Below are 19230 nucleotides of genomic sequence, written 5' to 3' on the forward strand. Positions count from 1 at the left end.
CCAGAACCTCAGAGGTTCTCCCAGCTCAGGTTCTGATCCGGTTCCGGCCTACCTGGGTCTGTTACCATGGTAACTGATGAAGGCTCCTGTAATCCGACTCAGAACCGGCTTCTTACTTTCAGGCAGAACTTTTTATTACGGGTCCATCAGAACCAAACAAACAGGAACATCAAACAGAACGGATCCGACCTCCATCAGGACGACCTCCGTCAGGACGACCTCCAAACTGATTCATCAGAAAAACTAAACCATCGCCCTCAACCCGCCTGAAAAGAAACAAACTGAAACGTCTCTGATCCGATTTGGCTCCACAGCTGGATCCATCCGTGTCCTTCTGGCCCCGTTTGGGCCCCATGCGGTCTCAGACGGAGCGGGTTGGGCCCCGGTCCAGGTACGTCTTCAGGGTGGAGATCAGCTGGCTCTCCTCCTCCAGGGTCAGGTCCAGGTAGTCCTCCTCGTGGCGGGAAATGTCCTCCAAGACCTCGTTGACCAGCTGGCTGTCCTCTGGAGACACGGGACAGGAGGACAATCAGGACGGGTCCACGGCGCCGCCTGCCGGACCCTCAGAGCGCCGCCTTACCTGGGGAGGTGGACGAGGTGCCAGCCTCCTCAGAGGACGGCGAGGAAGACGAAGAGGACGTGGACGGCGGGGACAGCAGGTCTGGGGACAGGACTCCCTGGTTGTCCAACAGCAGCTGAGTTGCAGACTGGACGTCTCCTCCAGACAACCTGAGGGCCGTTTCAGCCGGGGCCCTCTGGAACCCCAGGTACAGCAGCTGGAGGACGGGGACAGACGGGTTAGGGGACAGACAGAGGACAGACGGGGACATCAGTTGGACAGAGAGACGGTACCTGCTCCACCTTCTCCGGACTGACTGCGTCCTGTGGGGATGTCTGGGACGAGTCCAGCAGGATCTGGGAACAGACAGAGAGCGGTCAGGCGTCCGACGGGTCCGGGTTCTGTCCCGAGGCCCGGCGGGTCGGGGACGGACCGCGGACGCCTTGTCCACGTCCCCCAGGGCGCGGTGCAGCGCTCTGGCCGCGTCCGTCCTGGAGAAGCCCAGCTCCACCAGCCGGGAGACGTCCTCCATCCTCGTCCTCCGCCGCTGGCGCTCCTTCTGCTGCTGGTCCTCGCGCTCCTGGACCACAGAGGACCGGGTCAGAACCGGGTCAGAACCACAGAGGACCCGTTCTCCCGGTACCGCATCGGAACCCTACCTGGTGCCGGTTGCTGATGAGGACGGCGGCAGCCTGCAGGTCTCCTCCACAGGCCCGCAGGCCCAACCGGGCCTCCTGCTCAGAGAAACCCAGAACCAGCAGCTGGGCCATCTTCTCTGAGTCCGGAACCAGACGGCCGTACAGGTCCTCCACCTGAGACGAGAGGTCGGGTCAGAACCAGCACAGGCACTGGAACCACAGAGAGCTGCAGAGGCCATCTGGACCTTTAGAGGAACCACTAGGACCCATCTGGACCCACCTTGGCCAGCAGAACTCGGGCCTGGCGGTCGTTTCCTTCCAGGAAGGACAGCAGGCTCTGCAGCAGGTACAGACGCAGGAACAGGACTTCCTCTCGTCCCGTGTTGCCCTGGAAACAGACACTCGTTCAGCGGCGGCTCCCCCCAGTGGCGGTGGCCGGTGCATGCGGCGGCCGGACCTTGATCATCAGCAGGCGCTGCTGCTGCTCGCCGTAGCAGCGCAGGAAGCAGTCCTCGGCGCGCTGCAGCCGGCTGCGCCCGTCCTCCAGGCAGGACAGCGCCTCCAGGGCCCGGTAGCACCACACGATGTCCAGCTGCAGGACGGCGTAGTTGTCGACGGAGCTCAGCATCGCCGAGCCGCACCGACTGCAGGACCGCGCGGCGTCAACAGAGCTTTTATTGTGAAAGGTGCAGGGGGGCGGGGCTTCCTACCTGAAGTGCTGGTCGGCCTGCAGCAGGTGGCAGAGGGCGGAGTCAAACTGCTTCCTCTTCATCAGAGAGCGGCCCTTCTCATGGAACCCCATGGCCAGGATCAGAGCCTGGAGACAGGGGCCGTTATGGACCGGGCCCAACACCAGATCCGGGCCGCTGCAGAACCTGACCAGGTAACAGGGCCAGGCAGGGACTCGGCCCTAACTTGGACTAGACCGTCTGATTCCAGAGAGCTGAACCAAAAAGGTGTTAGCTTAGCACAGCTAACATCTATGATTAGCGCTTTAGCATTAGCTTTCACTAGTACCATGTTGGTATTAGCAGGAGTAATGTTTATCATTAGTGCATTAGCATTAGTGCAGCTAGCTCTTCGGTTAGCGGAGAGACTCCCAGTGAAACCAGTACAGACCCAGATCTTCATCCTGCCGTGGTTCTGGTATCAAACCTCCAGCCAGAATGCAGAGAACCTGTGAACGGTTCTGACTGGTTCTGAGCGGTTCTGGTTCTGAGCGGTTCTGATGTCTGAATCGAGCCTCACCTTCTTCTCGTCTTGCGGGATCTTCAGCGGGTTTCCTTTCTGGTCGGCGATCTCCAGGAAGGGCGTGGTCTCTGGATCCTCGCTGCCGTCTGACACACAGAACATCCATGAAGGTCAGGAGCCGGCCGACCTTTGACCCGGCCCGGCCCGACCCGGACCCACCTCTCTCCGACAGGATCTGGAAGCCTTTCTGGGTTCGCTGCAGGCTCTGGCTCTGGTTCTTCTTCTCCTCCTCCTCCCTGCTGACCTGCTCGGCGTCGCTGACCTTCAGCACCATGACCTTGCTGTGGTTCTTCACGCCCTGCTCGTCCAGTCGCCGATCTGCGGCGCCGAGACAGAGGAGCCGGGTCAGAACCGGCCGCCGTGCCGACGGCTGGACACCATTTATTACAGACATTATTAATAATGACACATATTTTAATCAAAAGGAAATGAACTGGGAATGAACTGGGAATGAACTGGGTCAATCAGACTTGTAAGTCAGGAAGAACTTTGGATTTGGAAAGCTGTGGATGTGGATAATTCCTGGAAGCTCTCATATGAGATCAGCACCAACCAACCAACCAACAGACTGGACTGGTAGGGAAGTCTACAGACCGATCCCAGTATAGATGAACATGAACTGGTTTAAACTGCAGGTGCATTAAGAACCATCAACAGTCCACCTAAACAGAAACACATTCTGATCTGTTTCTGTTACTTTTCCCAACATAATTGGTGCCTGACGTTGCCATGGTAACCAATAATCTAATTCCGATCTGAAGCGTTATTCTCAGTAAATTAATAATTTGCAGGATGATTTCAGCATTCCACAGGCAGCGGTACCGACCGGGCCGCAGGGTTCTGCCGTTCAGGATCAGCTTGATGTGCTTCAGGCTGAAATCCTCCGCGATCCTGCAGGAGCACAAACAGCCTCAGAGCTGTGGGCGGGGCTATGACATCACCACCAGGTGAGGTGACCGTACCTGTCCACCAGCTGCTGCACTGGGACGTCCAGCCGGGTCTCCAGGTGGGACTTCGTCTTCAAGTCCTAGAAGCAGAAGCAGAACCTCAGTCCAAACCACCAGCTCAGCCCAGAGTCCACCCACAAACTCTGACTCCTCCCACCAGCCCTGATTCCTCCCACCAGCCCTGACTCCTCCCACCAGCCCTGACTCCTCCCACCAACTCTGACTCCTCCCACCAACTCTGACTCCACCCTCCTGACCTTCTTGGCCTCTCTGGGCAGCAGCAGCTCCAGCGTCGCCACGCTGGTCTCCCTGAAGGTCTGGTTGCCTTTCCCTCTGGCCACCGCCTGAGCCCGGATGGACTCCAGAGCGCCCCCTACCTCCTCCACAGACAGGCCGAGGAGCGGGGCGTAGCGCTGCGCCAGCTCCTGGAGGACAGAACATCAGAACGAGACGCTGCTGTAAGCCACCAGGAGCCGCATTTACTTCACCTGTTTCACTTCATCTACGGGAGACTTTCACTGCCACAACCTGGAAATAAACTGAGGAACAGAATCAGGTTTAAATGAGAAAACCTGTCAAAACAAGAGGAAACTTGTAAGATCGAAATAGAAAATCTCTCTAAAATGAGAAGATTTTTTTGTTAAACTGAGATATAAAATTCATTAACAAGAAGGTTTTCTGCTAAAATGAGACATAAAATGAGAATGTTTTCATAAAATGAGATAAAACTTGTTAAAATAAAACCGTTTTTTGTTAAGAAGAGATATAAAACTCAACCTTGAGGAAATTAACATTAAAGCAAGATATCCAATGATATCAACATTATAAGTTGAATTTTAAATTGTCACCTTAAAATCGTGGCCCAAGTCAAGTTTGAAAAAGAAAAATGACTTAGGCCGTCGATTTTATTTTATAAAACAAGAGTTTCTCATTATATTAAAACAAAAACTCATTAAAATGCGACTAATTTTAACGATCTTTGCTACTGAATGTATTTCCGATCTTTGGCAGTTTATTGTTTCTCCAGATAAACTGTTCTCTGATCTGCAGTTAATCCTCCTCATGCTGTAAACGTTTCAGCTGCTTCCTCAGGCTGACCCAGCTCCGTGTTTCCCTGCTCCAGACGCTCTGCCTGCAGGTTTCAGGTGTTTCCTGCTTCAGCCCAGATGATTTCAACCGGCAGCTGAATAATCAGGTGTCTTAAAGCAGGAGAACCTCTAAAACACGCAGGGCGGTGAGGACTGGAGGACCAGGGTTGGGAAACACTGACCTATAGACTCTGTGGAGGCGTCCTCCTTCGGCCAATCAGAGCGCAGTTTCACTCCGACCCACCTGCAGGTGCGTGGCGCCCGGCTGGTCGTCCTCCTGGGTGAACGGGGGATTCCACAGCTGGACCTTCTCCTGCTTCAGCAGGTTCTTCAGTTTGGCCTGCAGGTTCTGCTCCGCCATGTTGTCTGTACTGACCGAGGACAGGAAGTCAGCCACAAGACAGGAAGTCAACAACAAGACAGAAAGTCAGCCACAGGACAGGAAGTAGACCAGAGGACAGGAAGTCAACAGGACAGGAAGTCAGCCACAAGACAGGAAGTAGACCAGAGGACCGGAAGTCAACAGGACAGGAAGTCAGCCACAAGACAGGAAGTAGACCAGAGGACAGGAAGTCAACAGGACAGGAAGTCAGCCACAAGACAGGAAGTACACCAGAGGACCGGAAGTCAACAGGACAGGAAGTAGACCAGAGTACAGGAAGTCAACAGGACAGGAAGTCAGCCACAGGACAGGAAGTAGACCAGCGGACAGGAAGTCAACAGGACAGGAAGTCAACAACAAGACAGGAAGTCAGCCACAGGACAGGAAGTCAATAACAAGACAGGAAGTCAGCCACAGGACCGGATGTCAGCCACAGGACAGGAAGTCAACAACAAGACAGGAAGTCAGCCACAGGACAGAAAGTCAATAACAAGACAGGAAGTCAGCCACAGGACAGGATGTCAGCCACAGGACAGGAAGTCAATAACAAGACAGGAAGTCAGCCACAGGACCGGATGTCAGCCACAGGACAGGAAGTCAATAACAAGACAGGACAGGAAGTCAACAACAAGACAGAAAGTCAGCCACAGGACAGGAAGTAGACCAGAGGACCGGAAGTCAACAGGACAGGAAGTCAGCCACAAGACAGGAAGTAGACCAGAGTACAGGAAGTCAACAGGACAGGAAGTCAACAACAAGACAGGAAGTCAGCCACAGGACAGGAAGTAGACCAAAGGACAGGAAGTCAACAGGACAGGAAGTCAACAACAAGACAGGAAGTCAGCCACAGGACAGGAAGTAGACCAGAGGACAGGAAGTCAACAGGACAGGAAGTCAACAACAGGACAGGATGTCAGCCACAGGACAGGAAGTCAATAACAAGACAGGAAGTCAGCCACAGGACCGGATGTCAGCCACAGGACAGGAAGTCAATAACAATACAGGACAGGAAGTCAACCACAGGACAGGAAGTCAATAACAAGACAGGAAGTCAGCCACAGGACAGGAAGTCAATAACAAGACAGGAAGTCAGCCACAGGACAGGAAGTCAATAACAAGACAGGAAGTCAGCCACAGGACCGGATGTCAGCCACAGGACAGGAAGTCAATAACAAGACAGGACAGGAAGTCAATAACAAGACAGGAAGTCAGCCACAGGACAGGAAGTCAATAACAAGACAGGAAGTCAGCCACAGGACCGGAAGTCGACCAGCGGACAGGGATTCCCGTCTTGTCTGGAAACCAGTTCACTTTCAACAGGTCAGAGAAGTGAGAAGGTCCAGAATCATTCACAGTAAAAAGCAGACGTTTTCCCTGATGTCTGAGGGTCGTAATCATCAGGTCAGAGGTCAGAAAGGTGGGAATATTTTAGAATAAAAGCTGAAGGAAGTAAAAACTTAAAAGAAATAAAAAACTTACAATGAAAATTGAAGCTTTCTAACCAGCCTGATAGTAAACTAACCTTTAAATCTTGACAGTAATCATCAATAAAACTAATAAATGTTATCTAATATTTCTGATCTGAGACAGATGGTTCTATAAAATCATTATTTTTATGATTCAAAGCTGCTAAAAGGTATTTCATCACGTATTATCATAATTCATTATCAGATCTGATGTAATCTTAAATCATCTGAATAAAGTTTTATTCAAAAACCAACAAAGGTGATAAAAGAAAGCTTTTATTTTGAAAGCTACAGCTAGTATCGACAGTTTCCATTTGCATTGTGGGAAACGTAGTTCTCCACTTTCAGAATCGCCAAACCGTATCAGAACCCGAACCCAAGAACGAAAAGTTTTACTGAGTCTGACTTAAAGATTGAACTTTGACATTTTAACAGGAAATGACGTCATTTCCATCACGTGAACACAAACTTTACTCCGAGAGCTCTCGTGTTAATTTAGCAACACATTCTTCACTTTCAGCGTTAAACTTGAGGATTTACTTAAACTCATAGCAACGTGAGAGTTCTCTCCGAACCGGAACCGGATACAAGTGAAGATATTTCATAAAAACAGCCGAATATTTGTCTCCAGAGACGCTTCTACTCAGCAGCTAGCAGGTTGTTAATAATTTGTGGGTCAGGAGGCTGACCTCTGACCTCAGAGTTACCTCGCAGATAACGACGAGTCGCTGACTCCGAGCAAAGGGACCCGAAACAAATGGAAGATCCCCAAACCTGACGCTCCACGACGGAGATGTTTTCATGGAGCTGCTCCTGCAGAGAGGAACAAACTGCGAGAGGTCTCACTCTGAGCGGCTTTACATAACCCGCTGCTCAGAAAGGACCGGAGGAGCTGCGGCACAGAAAGACCAAGGCATCTCAATAAGCAGAGACGATCTCTGTATAAAGTGAGTAGTGGCCTACGAGGGTCAAAAAGCGCGATGAGTTTAAAAAAGCGGATTGAAAACGCAGCAAAGCTATTATTAAAAAAAATCAATCAATCAAAATAAAACAGTGAGAATAAATTTAGTGGGACAAAACCAAAATCTATAAATGTCAGCATATCAAAAAGCAACTTAAATCAATAAATAAATGGAAAAAAGACCCAGAATAAGAATTACACAAAAATAAAATAAATGGAAACCAAAATGAAACAAAATCCTGAAATATGATTGTAAAAACTAATAGGAACACGCAGAACCTCAGAGGGATGAGGAAATACTGAAATATGATTTTTAAAAGCAGTAAACATAAAAATAACAGAAAAAAGTGAAAAATGTTTTAAAAGCTTAAAATTCAGCAGCGATAAAAACCCTGAAAAATAAAATGAATGAATCCAAAGTTTAAAAAAGTAAATATCTGCATTTATGAATAAGCTACGAATGATTTTGACTAAAGGGTTCTGGAAACATTACATCATCAGAACCGGTCTGGTCCTGGAAATATTTCATTATGTCTCCAGAACCGGTCCAGTTCTGGTTCTGGAGACATTTCTTTACATCATGTTTGAAACAGAAACATGAGACCAATCAGCAGCTTTTATCTGGGCTCGGTTCTGTTCAGGTCCAGAGGAGAATGGACAGGAAACAGGAACTAGCAGGTTCTGTTAGCTCTGGTGGGTTCCAGTCGGGTTCTGGACCCGTCAGAACCTCAGGAGGACGGGTACAGGCCCAGCCTCCTGGCAGCCTCAGAGATCCTCAGGGTTCTACTGCTGGGGAATGGGTAGCAGTTCAGAAAGGCCCCGGATCCACCTCTTGGGTTCTGGTTCTGGTCCTGGTTCTGGTCCTGGTTCTGGTTCTGGTCCAGGCTGGCGCAGCGTCTGGTGAAGCGTCCTCTGGAAGGGGCGGAACCAGAACCAGCCGTGTGTGTGTCTGTGGGCGGGGCCTGTGAGGATGATCTGGGGATGAAGAGCAGAGGTCCAGATCAGAGGTGGATCGGGTCGGAACCAGAACCAGCTGGAGGCGGTTCTGGACCTGGAGCGGCTCCGCTCCGTCTCCATGGCGACTGCAGGGCAGCGCCGGTGCAGGTCCAGGTGGACGCGCCACGGGTCCGACGTCTTCGGGTCGGGAGGGAAGGGGCGGGCTGGTTGCCATGACGACGTCCAACCCTGAGCAACGGGTACGATGCTGACGACACCCAGGAGGTCAGAGGAGCCTGGAGACACTAGAACTCCAAGATTAGATAATCTGATCGATAATCTGCTGGTTCCTGGTCAGCTGCAGCGTATCCGTTAGTTTAGCTAGGGTTAGCTAGAGGTTCGCTCAGGGCACCAAACAAGCTAGGACCGCTAAGCTAGGCTAGGACCACTATGCTAGGCTAGACCGCTAAGCTAGGCTAGGACTGCTAAAATAGGCTAGGCTAGGACCGCTAAGCTAGGACCACTAAGCTAGGCTAGGACCGCTAAGCAAGGCTAGGACTGCTAAGATATGCTAGGCTAGGACCGCTAAGCTAGGACCACTAAGCTAGGCTAGGACCGCTAAGATAAGCTAGGCTAGGACCGCTAGGCTAGGCTAGGACCACTAAGCTAGGCTAGGACCGCTAGGCTAGGCTAGGACGGCTGGTAGAACCTTTTCTGTTTCCTGTTCAGATCCCAGATCAGACTGGCTGCAGTGGAGCTGCTGTGATCTTTGATAGTTTGATTTGTTATTTAGCCTGTTTTTATGTTTATGTGGATCTGCAGCCTGTTGGATAAATCATCAGAAACATTAAAGATTATAATCTGGACCAGAAGGACGATCAGCTGTTGGAACTTGTGGAAGAGACACAGAGAGGACAGAGGACACATGTCCATCAGCTGGAGACGTCACTGAACAGAAGCTATTAAAGAACCAAACCCAGAATTTACCTGTCCCCTCACCTGTCCTCAGCAGGTGAAACTCTGTCCTCTGCTTATCTCTGCACATCCTGTACTGCTGTCTCAGCGCAGACACATCCATCTTCCTCTTCCTCCTCCCGGTTCCGGCTCCCTGCAGGAACACCTGGCCCCGCCCCCTCAGACTCACCTCTCTCTCTCTCTCTCTCTCTCTCTCTCTCTTTCCCCCCGCCTGTCTCTTTAAATCTCTCCGCCCCGCCCATAGCGCTCAGTGCGCATGCGCCTGTCCTCAGCATGGCAGCAGCAGAATCGGACTCTCCTCTCTACCTGGGCCTGGACTTCAGCACCCAGCAGGTAAAAGCAGAACCTCACCGGATTCGGTCCACCTGCAGGTTCCGGGAGACTCGTGTGTTTAAGTAGGCGCGTGCAGGCGCGTGGACGGAAGCTTACTGCGCAGACGCAGAACTAAAATGCAGAGAGTCGGTGCCACAGATGTTTGTTTATGAAAAGCACGCGGAGGTTTGTTTATACCGGAAGTGATGAGATTCACTTTGAGTCTCGTGCAGAGAGTCCAGCTCAGATTGGAGAACCGGTATCGTGAAGAACGACTGGGTCTGACCCGAGTGGACATTAACTATACAGTATCTATTAACTAAAGAACAAGCAGAACCAGAACGTGTGGGAGGTCAAAGTTCACCCAGCAGAGTTCTGTCTGGTTTGATCAGGTTTACCCTTTGAACCTGCTACGGTTCTGACCGGGTCTGACCCAGCAGAACTCACTGACCCAAAGAGGACTCTGAACTTTGACCTGCAGCAGTCAGTGATCAGGGTCCAGTCGGGTCGGACCGCCCTGATGGGACACCAACACCAGACTCATAATCCAACATGGCGGCCGCAATCCAGTCACAATCAGACGTTTATTTTTGTAGCTGATAGAAAATTTTGAATCTGCTTTAAACCTTTTTACATTGTTACTCTATGATAAAACTGAGGCTTATTTTAGTCTGTTTATATTTATATTAGTAACCTGGGAGTAGAGATGACCTCTGACCTCCAGAGCCACATAAAGCCGGTTCCACAGTGGTTCTTCTCCCAGCTGCAGAACATTTCCAGAACCAGAGACTAAAGTCTCGGATCAGAGAAACTCATCCAGGCTTTAGTTTCTCTTTAGTGGCTTTGATTCCTGCAGCAGCGTCTTCACAGGTCTGATTGACAACCCAACGGTCCAGAACGCTGCTGCTGGAGTTCTGACTAGAACCAGGAGGATAGAGACACCACCCGGTTCTACACCACCCGGTTCTACACCAGCCGGTTCTACACCACCCGGTTCTACACCAGCCGGTTCTACACCAGCCGGTTCTAAAGTCCTTAAAGTGGCTCCCTGTGGCTCAGAGAATAGAAGACTATCGTTAGTTTATAAATCACTGAACGGTTTTTGCGCCACCATGTGTTAAAGATCTGCAGCTGCTGGACCGACCTGCTGGTTCTGCTTCTGCTCTGTATCAGAACCAGAACCAAACATGGAGAAGCACCACAGATCTGGAACAAACTCCCAGGAAACTGAACAACAGCTGAAACCCTGAGCTCCTCTAAATCCAGACTAAACCAGCTGTTAGAGCTGCTTTAGAAACCTAATCAATAATCAATAATCTGATGTGTGATGTTGTTCACCGTGTTTCTATGATTGTTTTTCTAATGTAACGCTTTTTGAAATGTCTTGTTGCTGCAATGTGCTGGAAGTTTTGAGTTTTTAGCTTCTGACATGTTGGAATGAAAATATTCTGTTTTTTCATTTGACCCTGATAATTATGAAAACCAAATCATGCAGAAATAATAAATCCTGAGACGTTTGTTTAGTTTGTATCTTCCAGCCCAGGTTAAACACCCAAAAAACAAACGTTTCCATGGAAACAGGTTGTTGATTAGTCAGCAGTTTTTGATTGATGATTGATTAATGTTTCTGTTTCTGGATCATTTTATTGCTGATGTAAAGCTAATTATTATGAATTTATTCATTGATCGCATTAGCTGAAGTCGGTTGCTAATTAGTCACTAGCCTGCTGTAACATTGCCAGGATGCTAATATCATGAAGAATCATTTCTGTTTTATTAAATGTTAGCATTGTTATGCTCTATGCTAATGTTTACATTATTAATTATAGCTCATGGCTCTGCTGACATTTATCTCAAATATACATGCAAACAATAAAGACCAAAGATTGTTGTTGTATTATGTTAGCATGCTAGCTCTGAAGTTGTGTCGTTATTAAATATTAGCAATGCTATGCCATTAATGTTAACGTTCTGAAAGCTAATTGTTGTGAATTCATTTGGCATTTGGATTTTAAAATTAGCATTAACTTGATTACATTCACTGCCTACATCAGGTTTAGTTAGCCATAGCATGCTAATTTTAGCTGTACTGTTAGCATACTAACTTTAACTGCTTTGGATATTAACTCTAAAGTCCGATGCAGTTCTTTACCCTCTGAACGAGTCAGCAGTTCATGAACTGTTTAAAGCTCTGGGTTAGTGGAGGGACGCAGCTGAAAGTCAGTCCTGTAAGCCCCGCCCCCAACGCCTCCTGGTGGGCTGGGCCAGTAACGGGTGTGTTGGTTGTGCAGCTGAAGGCGGTGGCCATCGATGGAGCCCTGGGCCCGGTCCATCAGGACAGCGTGCAGTTCGACTCTGAGCTACCTGAGTTCAGGTAACATCCAGCAGCTTTTATTCTGAAAGGGTGTGGGCCAGGCTTTTATTCTGAAAAGTGTCTTTGTTCAGGACTCAGGGAGGAGTTCACATCCATCCTGACAGACTGACGGTCACCTCACCTGTGCTCATGTGGGTCAAGGTGAGATGGTTCACCTGGAGCTGAGCTCAGCTGACCCGGATCATTCTGCCTCCTGATTGGCTGTCTGTCCCTCAGGCTCTGGACCTGCTGCTGGACAGGATGAAGGCGGCGGGATTCGGGTTCTCCCGGGTCCGGGCGCTGTCTGGTTCTGGCCAGGTGAGGCTCTGGGTTCTGTTGGGAGTGGGTTCTCCAGTACCGGCCCAAAACCCTTCCTCTTCCTCCTCAGCAACATGGCGCCGTGTTCTGGAGGACTGGAGCGGCTCGGACTCTGGCCCAGCTGGACCCGGGTCAGAACCTGCACCAGCAGCTGAAGGTGTGTGTGTGTGTGTGTCCTGACAGTGTATGTGTGTCCTGACAGTGTATGTGTGTCCTGACTGTGTGTGTGTGTGTGTGTGTGTCCTCAGGACAGCTTTTCGGTGCAGGACAGTCCGGTGTGGATGGACTCCAGCAGCGGGCCGCAGTGTGACGCCCTGCAGGAGGCAGCAGGGGGCGCCACGAGGCTGGCAGACATCACTGGATCCCGAGCCTACGAGGTTCACTTGTCCACCTGTCTGTCCACCTGTCTGTCTTTCTGCTTGTCCGTCTCTCTGTCTGAAGGACGTGTCCATGTCCTCCTGCAGCGCTTCACAGGAAACCAGATCTCCAAAGTGCGGCAGACCCGACCGGACCAGTTCCAGGACACTGAGGTCAGAGCTACAGCAGTAGGCTCTGCCCCTTTAGGCCCCGCCCCCAGGTGTTGTCTTCCTGTCTCAGGTACCTTTGTGTCTTTCAGAGGATCTCATTGGTCAGCAGCTTTGGGGCGTCTCTCTTCTTGGGTCGCTACGCTGCCATCGACTACAGCGATGGTACTATCTGACTCCTGACCTCTGACCTCTGGTCGCTCACATGACCAGGAAGCTTCTCTGATTGGTCCATCAGGTTCTGGGATGAATCTGTTGGACATCCGGGACAGGAAGTGGTCTCAGGTCTGCCTGGACGCCACGGCAACCAACCTGGAGCGCCTGCTGGGAGAGCCGTGTCTGTCCACCGCCGTCCTGGTAACTGGGTTAACTGGTTTACTGCTCTTTACTGGTTGCTTCCTGTCCCTACTGGTCCTTCTTGGCGTTGCAGGGCCCGGTCTCGTCCTTCCTGCAGCGTCGCTACGGTTTCTCTGGGAGCTGCAGCGTAGTGGCGTTCACTGGAGACAACCCAGGTGGGACAGAGCGGGACGGCCTGGACAGCAGGGGGCGGGGTCAGCAGGGTCAGCGGGGGGCGGGGTCAGCAGGGTCAGCGGGGGGCAGGGTCAGCGGGGGGCGGGGTCAGCGGGGTCAGCTGCACTAGTCTCCTTTAATGCAGAGAAATGATGAAATTTAATGATTTAATTTAAAATATTTTGATGGAAATTAAAAAATCTCAAATTAAATCTGAACAAAAATCATTGCAGATTAATTTAAAATATAAAAAGTAAACAGAACTAAACCTGAACAATGTTTGAGGGTTCTGGTTCTGCTGGAGACCCGGAGAACTCAGCAGAACCTCCAGATCTGAACCTCCTGCTGACGTCTTCGTCTCTCCTCCTCTTCCTCAGCGTCTCTGGCAGGAATGTGTCTCCATCAGGGGGACATCGCGGTGAGTCCAGGTTGTCCTCCGTGTCTCTGTCCTCCGTGTCTCTGAGTCCTCTCTCTCTCCAGGTCAGTCTGGGGACGAGCGACACGCTCTTCCTGTCCCTCGCTGAGCCGCGTCCGTCCCTGGAGGGACACGTCTTCTGCAGCCCGGTGGAGCCGGACGGCTTCATGGCTCTGCTCTGGTAGGACGGGTCCTCAGGCCGATGCTGCCGCCGCTGGCCCTTCACAATAAAAGCCTGTGTCTGTCCCCAGCTTTAAGAACGGTTCTCTGACCCGGGAACGAGTCCGGGACCGCTGCTGCTCCGGGTCTTGGGACGTTTTCTCCCAGGCGCTGGATGGGACGCCGCTGGGGAACCACGGCAACATCGGTGGACACGCCGCCCTCTGTCCTCCCCTGCTGTCCCCCTGCTGTCCTCTCTAATGTCTCTCTGTCCCTCCAGGCTTTTATTTTGACACCATGGAGATCACGCCTCCCGCCGTCGGTCTGCATCACTTCGATGCCAACGACCGCCAGGTCAGGCAGGAAGCCCCGCCCCCTGCTGTCCCTCACCTGTCCCCCTGTCGCCAGGTGTCCTCCTGGAGTCCAGAACTGGAGGTCCGGGCTCTGGTGGAGGGACAGTTTCTGTCCCGCCGGCTCCATGCTGAGAGACTCGGATACTCCATCGGTAGGACGAGTCTCTGTTTCTGTCTCGTGTCTCCTGATGTCCCGGCCCGATCAGAACCAGGACCGGTACTGTTCTGTCTGTGTTTCAGGGTCTGCCAGTCGGGTTCTGGCCACCGGCGGCGCTTCGGCCAACAGGCAGATCCTGCAGGTGGGTTCTCCAGGTTCTGCTAGAGGTTCTGGTGTCCAGATGGACCCGGTTCTGACCGCTGAGGTTCTGGTTCTGTTCAGGTTCTGTCCGACGTCTTCAACGCTCCGGTTTACACCATTGACCTGTCGGACTCCGCCTGCTTAGGCTCCGCCTACCGAGCCCTCCATGGTAACCATAGTAACGGCACTACAGCCGATCCAACTTCCTGATTGGTCAATAACATGACCCCTAACAGGAAATGATGTCATCGACCTGCAGCGGCCACCAGGCGCAGCAGGAGCTTCAGATTATTTAGAAAATAAATTCACAATTTAGAGAAAAAAGATTTTTGATCAAAAGTTTTTAACTTCACAGGATTTTATTTAATGGAAACTTTGATCATAAAATCGTGTTTTATTGTGACTCCAGTCATGTGACTGAAACTCTGCCGTCTGATTGGCTGTTCCAGGTTTAGTGGCCGATTCTGGAGTTTCCTTCCTGGACCTGCTGAGCAACGCTCCAGAACCTCAGCAGGTGTGCCGCCCGCACCGCACCGCTCCGCAGGTCAGCCGCCAGGCCACCGTGGAAAACCAGTAAACAGACCAGTTATCACCTGTCCTTCACCCCAGCTAGGAGCGCAGTGTGTTTTACCTGAAGCCCCGCCCCCTGAAGCTGTGGGGGCGGGGCTGATTGGCAGCTGATTGGCTCTGACCTCACAGGTAAACAGGAAGTGGCGTTCTTCTTCTCCAGGTTTACGACCCGATGTTGAGGCGCTACGCTGAGCTGGAGCAGAAGGTTCTGGACAAGAGCCGCACCTGAGACCGGCCGGCCAATCAGGAGGCTGCGTTTTACCTCCTGGTTACCATGGTGACTGGTTCTGCTCTCTGATTGGACGGATCCGATGGTTCTGGATCCTCTGGAGGGAAACGGGTCAAACTGATTTCTGTCATTTCTACTTTCTAATAATAAAATCAGATTGAAAACAACTCAGGTTCTGACCCGGTTCTGTTCATCTGACCCGGTTCTGTTGTTTATTATGGATTATAATCTATAATCATCATTCAGTTTTAAACCCAGAGACTGACCTGGACCCGGTTCAGGCCCGGTTCTGGTCCATTTGGAGCAAACAGGACCTTTGTCCTCGGCGGGTTTCTTCAGAACCAGCTGGTTCGGTCCATTCTGGTCCGGTTGGCGGGTTAAAGCAGCTCAGTGAGTGGTGGAGGTTCTGATGGCGACCCGGGTCACAGCAGGTCCAGATGAACAGAATCAGCTTCCTAGTCTGGTTCTGTTGGGTTCTGCTCAGGTTGGTCCATTCTGCCTTCCAGAACCAGAACCAGAACCAATCCCCTCACACAACTTCCAGCTGGGACTGTCAGAATAAAAGCCTACTGTTGAACAGAAGAACCGGGTCCAGTCCGGAGTCCGACCGGGTTTATTCAGAGACTGGGGGCTGCTCTACCTGAGGGGGCGGGTCTACCACTTGGCTCCTCCCCCTTTAGCATGACCCCAGGAGTCAGAGAGAGAAGAGAGAGGAGCGGACCGACCCGCCTGGGAGCTGCAGGGAGGCTTGGATCTGCTGCAGTCCGGGAGATCCGGGTCCAGTTGGGGGTCCGGTTGTTGGATGTTGGAGGAGGACCAAGGAGAGAGGAGCAGCAGGACCTCCTGCTGAGCCGGAGGCATGATGATGCTGCTGCTGGCGGCTCTGAGCTCAGGTAAGTCTGGAGGTTCTGGAGGTTCTGCTGCAGGGAACTGGACCCATTAAACTGTCACACACTCTTTAAACACACTCCTGATGCTCCACACACACAGATGGCAAACCCTCTCTGGTTCTGGTTTAAGGTGGACTGATGAGTTCCTGCTTTGTTCCAACCGGATCAGAACCTCTGCTGGTCAGCTGGCTGATAGAGGAGATGATTCTCCTCATGCAGTGAAAGTTCAGGAAAAACCAGTTTTGATTTTTAATAATCAGATTTTCTTCAATGTAGAAATAAAAGAATCGATCATAGAGTTTCAGTCTAGATGCTGAAAACAGAAGAAATATCTACATTTTTAAGTTTATATCTGTAGTGATATATAAACCACTTTGCTGCAGAAAGATTTGATGTCTTTTAAACATTAAATCCCTGATAAAGTTCAGTTCATATTTTTATTATCCTGAAGGACATTCAGATCATCAAGGATCGTCAAAGTGTTGTAGCAGTCAGTATCGCAGTGATCTGAGGAGGCCTCTGACTGAAGACCTGCTAATATATCCCATATTCCACAGTAACATGTCCCAACAGCAGCTAGCTTTGCTAACCCGCCGCCTTTGCTTTTGCTGCTCCTCTTGGTAAAAGATGTTGGAGTAGGGGATATGAGCCTGATGACGGCATATTAAAGCCGCTGCAGATCGGAGAAAAAGGAAGAGGAAGTTCAAATTAATCTGCTGGAAACTCAGAAATTTTCTTGTTGTAGAAAATTTGAGTTTCTGGCAGAATAAATTTTTTTCTGACGCTGCCGATCCAGCAGCCATGTTGCTGTGATCAGCTGGTCTGGTTTGAAGTTCATCCAGCTTGTTCTCCTGTTGATCTTGGTGATGGATGGAGGAGACGCTCCTCTGGGATGTGGGGTCAAAGGTCAGGGATTACTGTAGCTATTGAGATGCTAATCTGAAAATGCTTGCTGAGCAGCTGAAGCTCTGCTGATTTAGAGTCGTGACCTTCAGGGTCGATTCTCCTCTGCGGCTCAGAGATGGAGGAGCTGAGTGAATCGGGGGAATTGATCGGGTTGCTCTGCGGCAGCCGCAGGACCAGAACCGCTCTCCTGCACATTCAACATGTTTACTAATCGTTCCTGTAAATCTGAACCAGAAACCAGATCAGATCCCAAACGTTTTGACTCAGGAGTCGCTGCTCCGACTCCTCTGCTCTGCAGCCGGAGGGAGCAGCTTCTGGTTCTGCAGGCTGAAGGAAGGTTCTGGACGGCAGGAAGTAGAAAACAGGAAGTGGTCACCGGCAGTCTGGATCTGTGATGAGCTTCTAGAGAACGACCAGAGCTCCACTGGAGCCGGCCGGATCTCTGACAAAGTTTCCTTGTTTTCATCTGAAATTGGTGGAACAATCTGAAAGTTTTCACGCCTCAGAAGCTTCAGATGCTTTTGTTGCTGCAGAGGTCAGAGGTCACGTCTCAGTGGCCTCAGCTTTAGTGGGAGCCGTCGGGGAGGAGCGGACGCTGATGGACGTTCTGTTTGTTCACACGAAGCTGTTTAGTCCATCTGCTGGGGGGAGGGTGTGTGTGTGTGTGTGTGTGTGTGTGTGTGTGACAGAGCGGGACAGGACACCCAGTTAGGACATTGTTGTGGAAAAACCCTGTTCAGGTGAAATCACTCAGTCAGGTTTATTCATATATTGAGCAGAATACAGAGAAACACATGAGTTTTATACAAAGGGATCCTAAGCCTGGAAACAGACTGGTTCCCATGCAGGCTGGTTCCCATGCAGACTGGTTCCCATGCAGACTGGTTCTCATGCAGACTGGTTCTCATGCAGACTGGTTCCCATGCAGACTGGTTCTCATGCAGACTGGTTCTCATGCAGGCTGGTTCCCATGCAGACTGGTTCCCATGCAGACTGGTTCCCATGCAGACTGGTTCCCATGCAGACTGGTTCTCATGCAGGCTGGTTCCCATGCAGGCTGGTTCCCATGCAGACTGGTTCCCATGCAGACTGGTTCTCATGCAGGCTGGTTCCCATGCAGACTGGTTCCCATGCAGACTGGTTCCCATGCAGACTGGTTCTCATGCAGGCTGGTTCCCATGCAGACTGGTTCCCATGCAGACTGGTTCCCATGCAGACTGGTTCTCATGCAGACTGGTTCCCATGCAGACTGGTTCCCATGCAGACTGGTTCCCATGCAGGCTGGTTCTCATGCAGGCTGGTTCCCATGCAGGCTGGTTCCCATGCAGACTGGTTCTCATGCAGACTGGTTCCCATGCAGACTGGTTCCCATGCAGGCTGGTTCCCATGCAGGCTGGTTCCCATGCAGGCTGGTTCTCATGCAGACTGGTTCCCATGCAGACTGGTTCCCATGCAGACTGGTTCTCATGCAGACTGGTTCCCATGCAGGCTGGTTCCCATGCAGACTGGTTCCCATGCAATTCACAGAAATGTCTGTTTCACAAAAACAAATGCTTATCCTTTCTGCATGTTCAACATATGCATTTTATATTTAGATTTTATTTTTCATTTGATCTGGAAATGATTTTTATTTCCTTTTTAGTTTTTTTTTCTCTTTTTAAGTTTAGTTGGAGTAAAGTATGTCATGATTATGGATTGTTGTTGTGATGTGGTTTAGGTTGAGTTATGTGATTAGATATAAATTTTCTATTAAGCTTGTTTTTTTGTTTGTTTTTCTTTTTAAATGTTTTTTTATTGTTCATTTTTTTTCTCCTCCTTAATTAGCTTTTGTGTTACATTTTTATTTTCTTTTTTATTGTTTCTTGGTTTGTTCTGTCTTCCATCATTGGTCTGATGCCTCCACAGTTTTCCAGAACATAAACAGAACCGCCTCCCTGGCAGGGAGGGGCTGCAGGGTAACTTTCCTACCAACACAGTCATGTTATTATAGGGTTGAATAGGGAAATGCTGGTGGGTTTTTCATATCTTGCTATATGTTCCTTTTGTTACGTCTTCCAGGATGGTGTTGTGTTGTGTCTTGTCTTTTGAGTGAGTGAGGAGGGAAAATGTACGGAAGAGGATTAGGGCCACTGAAAAAAAAAAAATTATGGCCCAGAAAAAAAAAAAATCTCTGAATTCTCATGTAAAACA

General features: G+C 50.5%; 3 protein-coding genes across 8 annotated transcripts; 1 reads left to right on the forward strand and 2 right to left on the reverse strand.

The window, feature by feature from the left end:
* Window positions 1–112: 112 nt before the first annotated feature.
* nub1 (negative regulator of ubiquitin-like proteins 1) lies at window positions 113–7201 on the reverse strand. 2 transcript variants are annotated; one of them, XM_028004675.1, is made up of 15 exons: window positions 7039–7201; window positions 4728–4854; window positions 3653–3820; window positions 3411–3475; window positions 3275–3339; window positions 2608–2766; window positions 2446–2534; window positions 1908–2014; window positions 1655–1841; window positions 1478–1585; window positions 1219–1371; window positions 993–1139; window positions 853–915; window positions 581–776; window positions 113–504 (listed from the first exon to the last, which is right to left on the reverse strand). In XM_028004675.1, the coding sequence occupies exons 2-15, from the start codon at window positions 4842–4844 to the stop codon at window positions 362–364; spliced, it is 1767 nt and encodes a 588-aa protein (XP_027860476.1). In that variant the 5' UTR covers window positions 4845–4854; window positions 7039–7201; the 3' UTR covers window positions 113–361. The 2 variants fall into 2 exon arrangements, with proteins under 2 accessions (XP_027860476.1, XP_027860477.1); XM_028004676.1 differs by having other exon boundaries at window positions 4728–4849; window positions 7039–7168.
* Window positions 7155–15411, forward strand: xylb (xylulokinase homolog (H. influenzae)). 3 transcript variants are annotated; one of them, XM_028004678.1, is made up of 19 exons: window positions 9125–9240; window positions 9448–9536; window positions 11807–11889; window positions 11961–12030; window positions 12106–12186; window positions 12257–12343; window positions 12435–12563; window positions 12651–12716; window positions 12803–12875; window positions 12949–13067; window positions 13141–13222; window positions 13598–13638; window positions 13701–13816; window positions 13887–14002; window positions 14075–14299; window positions 14388–14446; window positions 14527–14614; window positions 14895–14989; window positions 15176–15411. In XM_028004678.1, exons 2-19 carry the CDS (start codon window positions 9477–9479, stop codon window positions 15242–15244), a joined length of 1659 nt encoding a protein of 552 aa, XP_027860479.1. In that variant the 5' UTR covers window positions 9125–9240; window positions 9448–9476; the 3' UTR covers window positions 15245–15411. The 3 variants fall into 3 exon arrangements, with proteins under 3 accessions (XP_027860481.1, XP_027860479.1, XP_027860480.1); XM_028004679.1 differs by lacking the exon at window positions 9125–9240 and having other exon boundaries at window positions 9454–9536; window positions 14075–14148; window positions 14203–14299; XM_028004680.1 differs by lacking the exons at window positions 9125–9240; window positions 9448–9536 and adding an exon at window positions 7155–7278.
* LOC114136613 (uncharacterized protein C9orf152) lies at window positions 7285–9326 on the reverse strand. 3 transcript variants are annotated; one of them, XM_028004695.1, is made up of 3 exons: window positions 9216–9324; window positions 8344–8533; window positions 7285–8267 (listed from the first exon to the last, which is right to left on the reverse strand). In XM_028004695.1, exons 1-3 carry the CDS (start codon window positions 9304–9306, stop codon window positions 8021–8023), a joined length of 528 nt encoding a protein of 175 aa, XP_027860496.1. In that variant the 5' UTR covers window positions 9307–9324; the 3' UTR covers window positions 7285–8020. The 3 variants fall into 3 exon arrangements, with proteins under 3 accessions (XP_027860496.1, XP_027860495.1, XP_027860494.1); XM_028004694.1 differs by having other exon boundaries at window positions 7285–8533; window positions 9228–9326; XM_028004693.1 differs by having other exon boundaries at window positions 7285–8533.
* Window positions 15412–19230: the final 3819 nt, after the last annotated feature.

The sequence above is a fragment of the Xiphophorus couchianus genome, chromosome 21, assembly GCF_001444195.1.
Source record: "Xiphophorus couchianus chromosome 21, X_couchianus-1.0, whole genome shotgun sequence".
NCBI lineage: Eukaryota > Metazoa > Chordata > Actinopteri > Cyprinodontiformes > Poeciliidae > Xiphophorus > Xiphophorus couchianus.

Excerpts from the sequence above, each read along its gene's own strand:
- LOC114136613 (XM_028004693.1), bottom strand. The coding sequence starts at position 9,306 with ATGGATGTGTCTGCGCTGAGACAGCAGTACAGGATGTGCAGAGATAAG. Across the intron at positions 8,534-9,215 it reads GAGGACAGGTGAGGGGACAG|TGTCTCCAGGCTCCTCTGAC; the intron begins GTAAATTCTGGG and ends TTGGAGTTCTAG.
- nub1 (XM_028004675.1), bottom strand. The coding sequence starts at position 4,844 with ATGGCGGAGCAGAACCTGCAGGCCAAACTGAAGAACCTGCTGAAGCAG. Across the intron at positions 1,586-1,654 it reads AGCGCCTGCTGATGATCAAG|GGCAACACGGGACGAGAGGA; the intron begins GTCCGGCCGCCG and ends GTCTGTTTCCAG. Across the intron at positions 916-992 it reads ACGTGGACAAGGCGTCCGCG|ATCCTGCTGGACTCGTCCCA; the intron begins GTCCGTCCCCGA and ends GTCTGTTCCCAG.
- xylb (XM_028004678.1), top strand. The coding sequence starts at position 9,477 with ATGGCAGCAGCAGAATCGGACTCTCCTCTCTACCTGGGCCTGGACTTC. Across the intron at positions 12,344-12,434 it reads ACCTGCACCAGCAGCTGAAG|GACAGCTTTTCGGTGCAGGA; the intron begins GTGTGTGTGTGT and ends GTGTGTCCTCAG. Across the intron at positions 13,223-13,597 it reads GTTCACTGGAGACAACCCAG|CGTCTCTGGCAGGAATGTGT; the intron begins GTGGGACAGAGC and ends CCTCTTCCTCAG.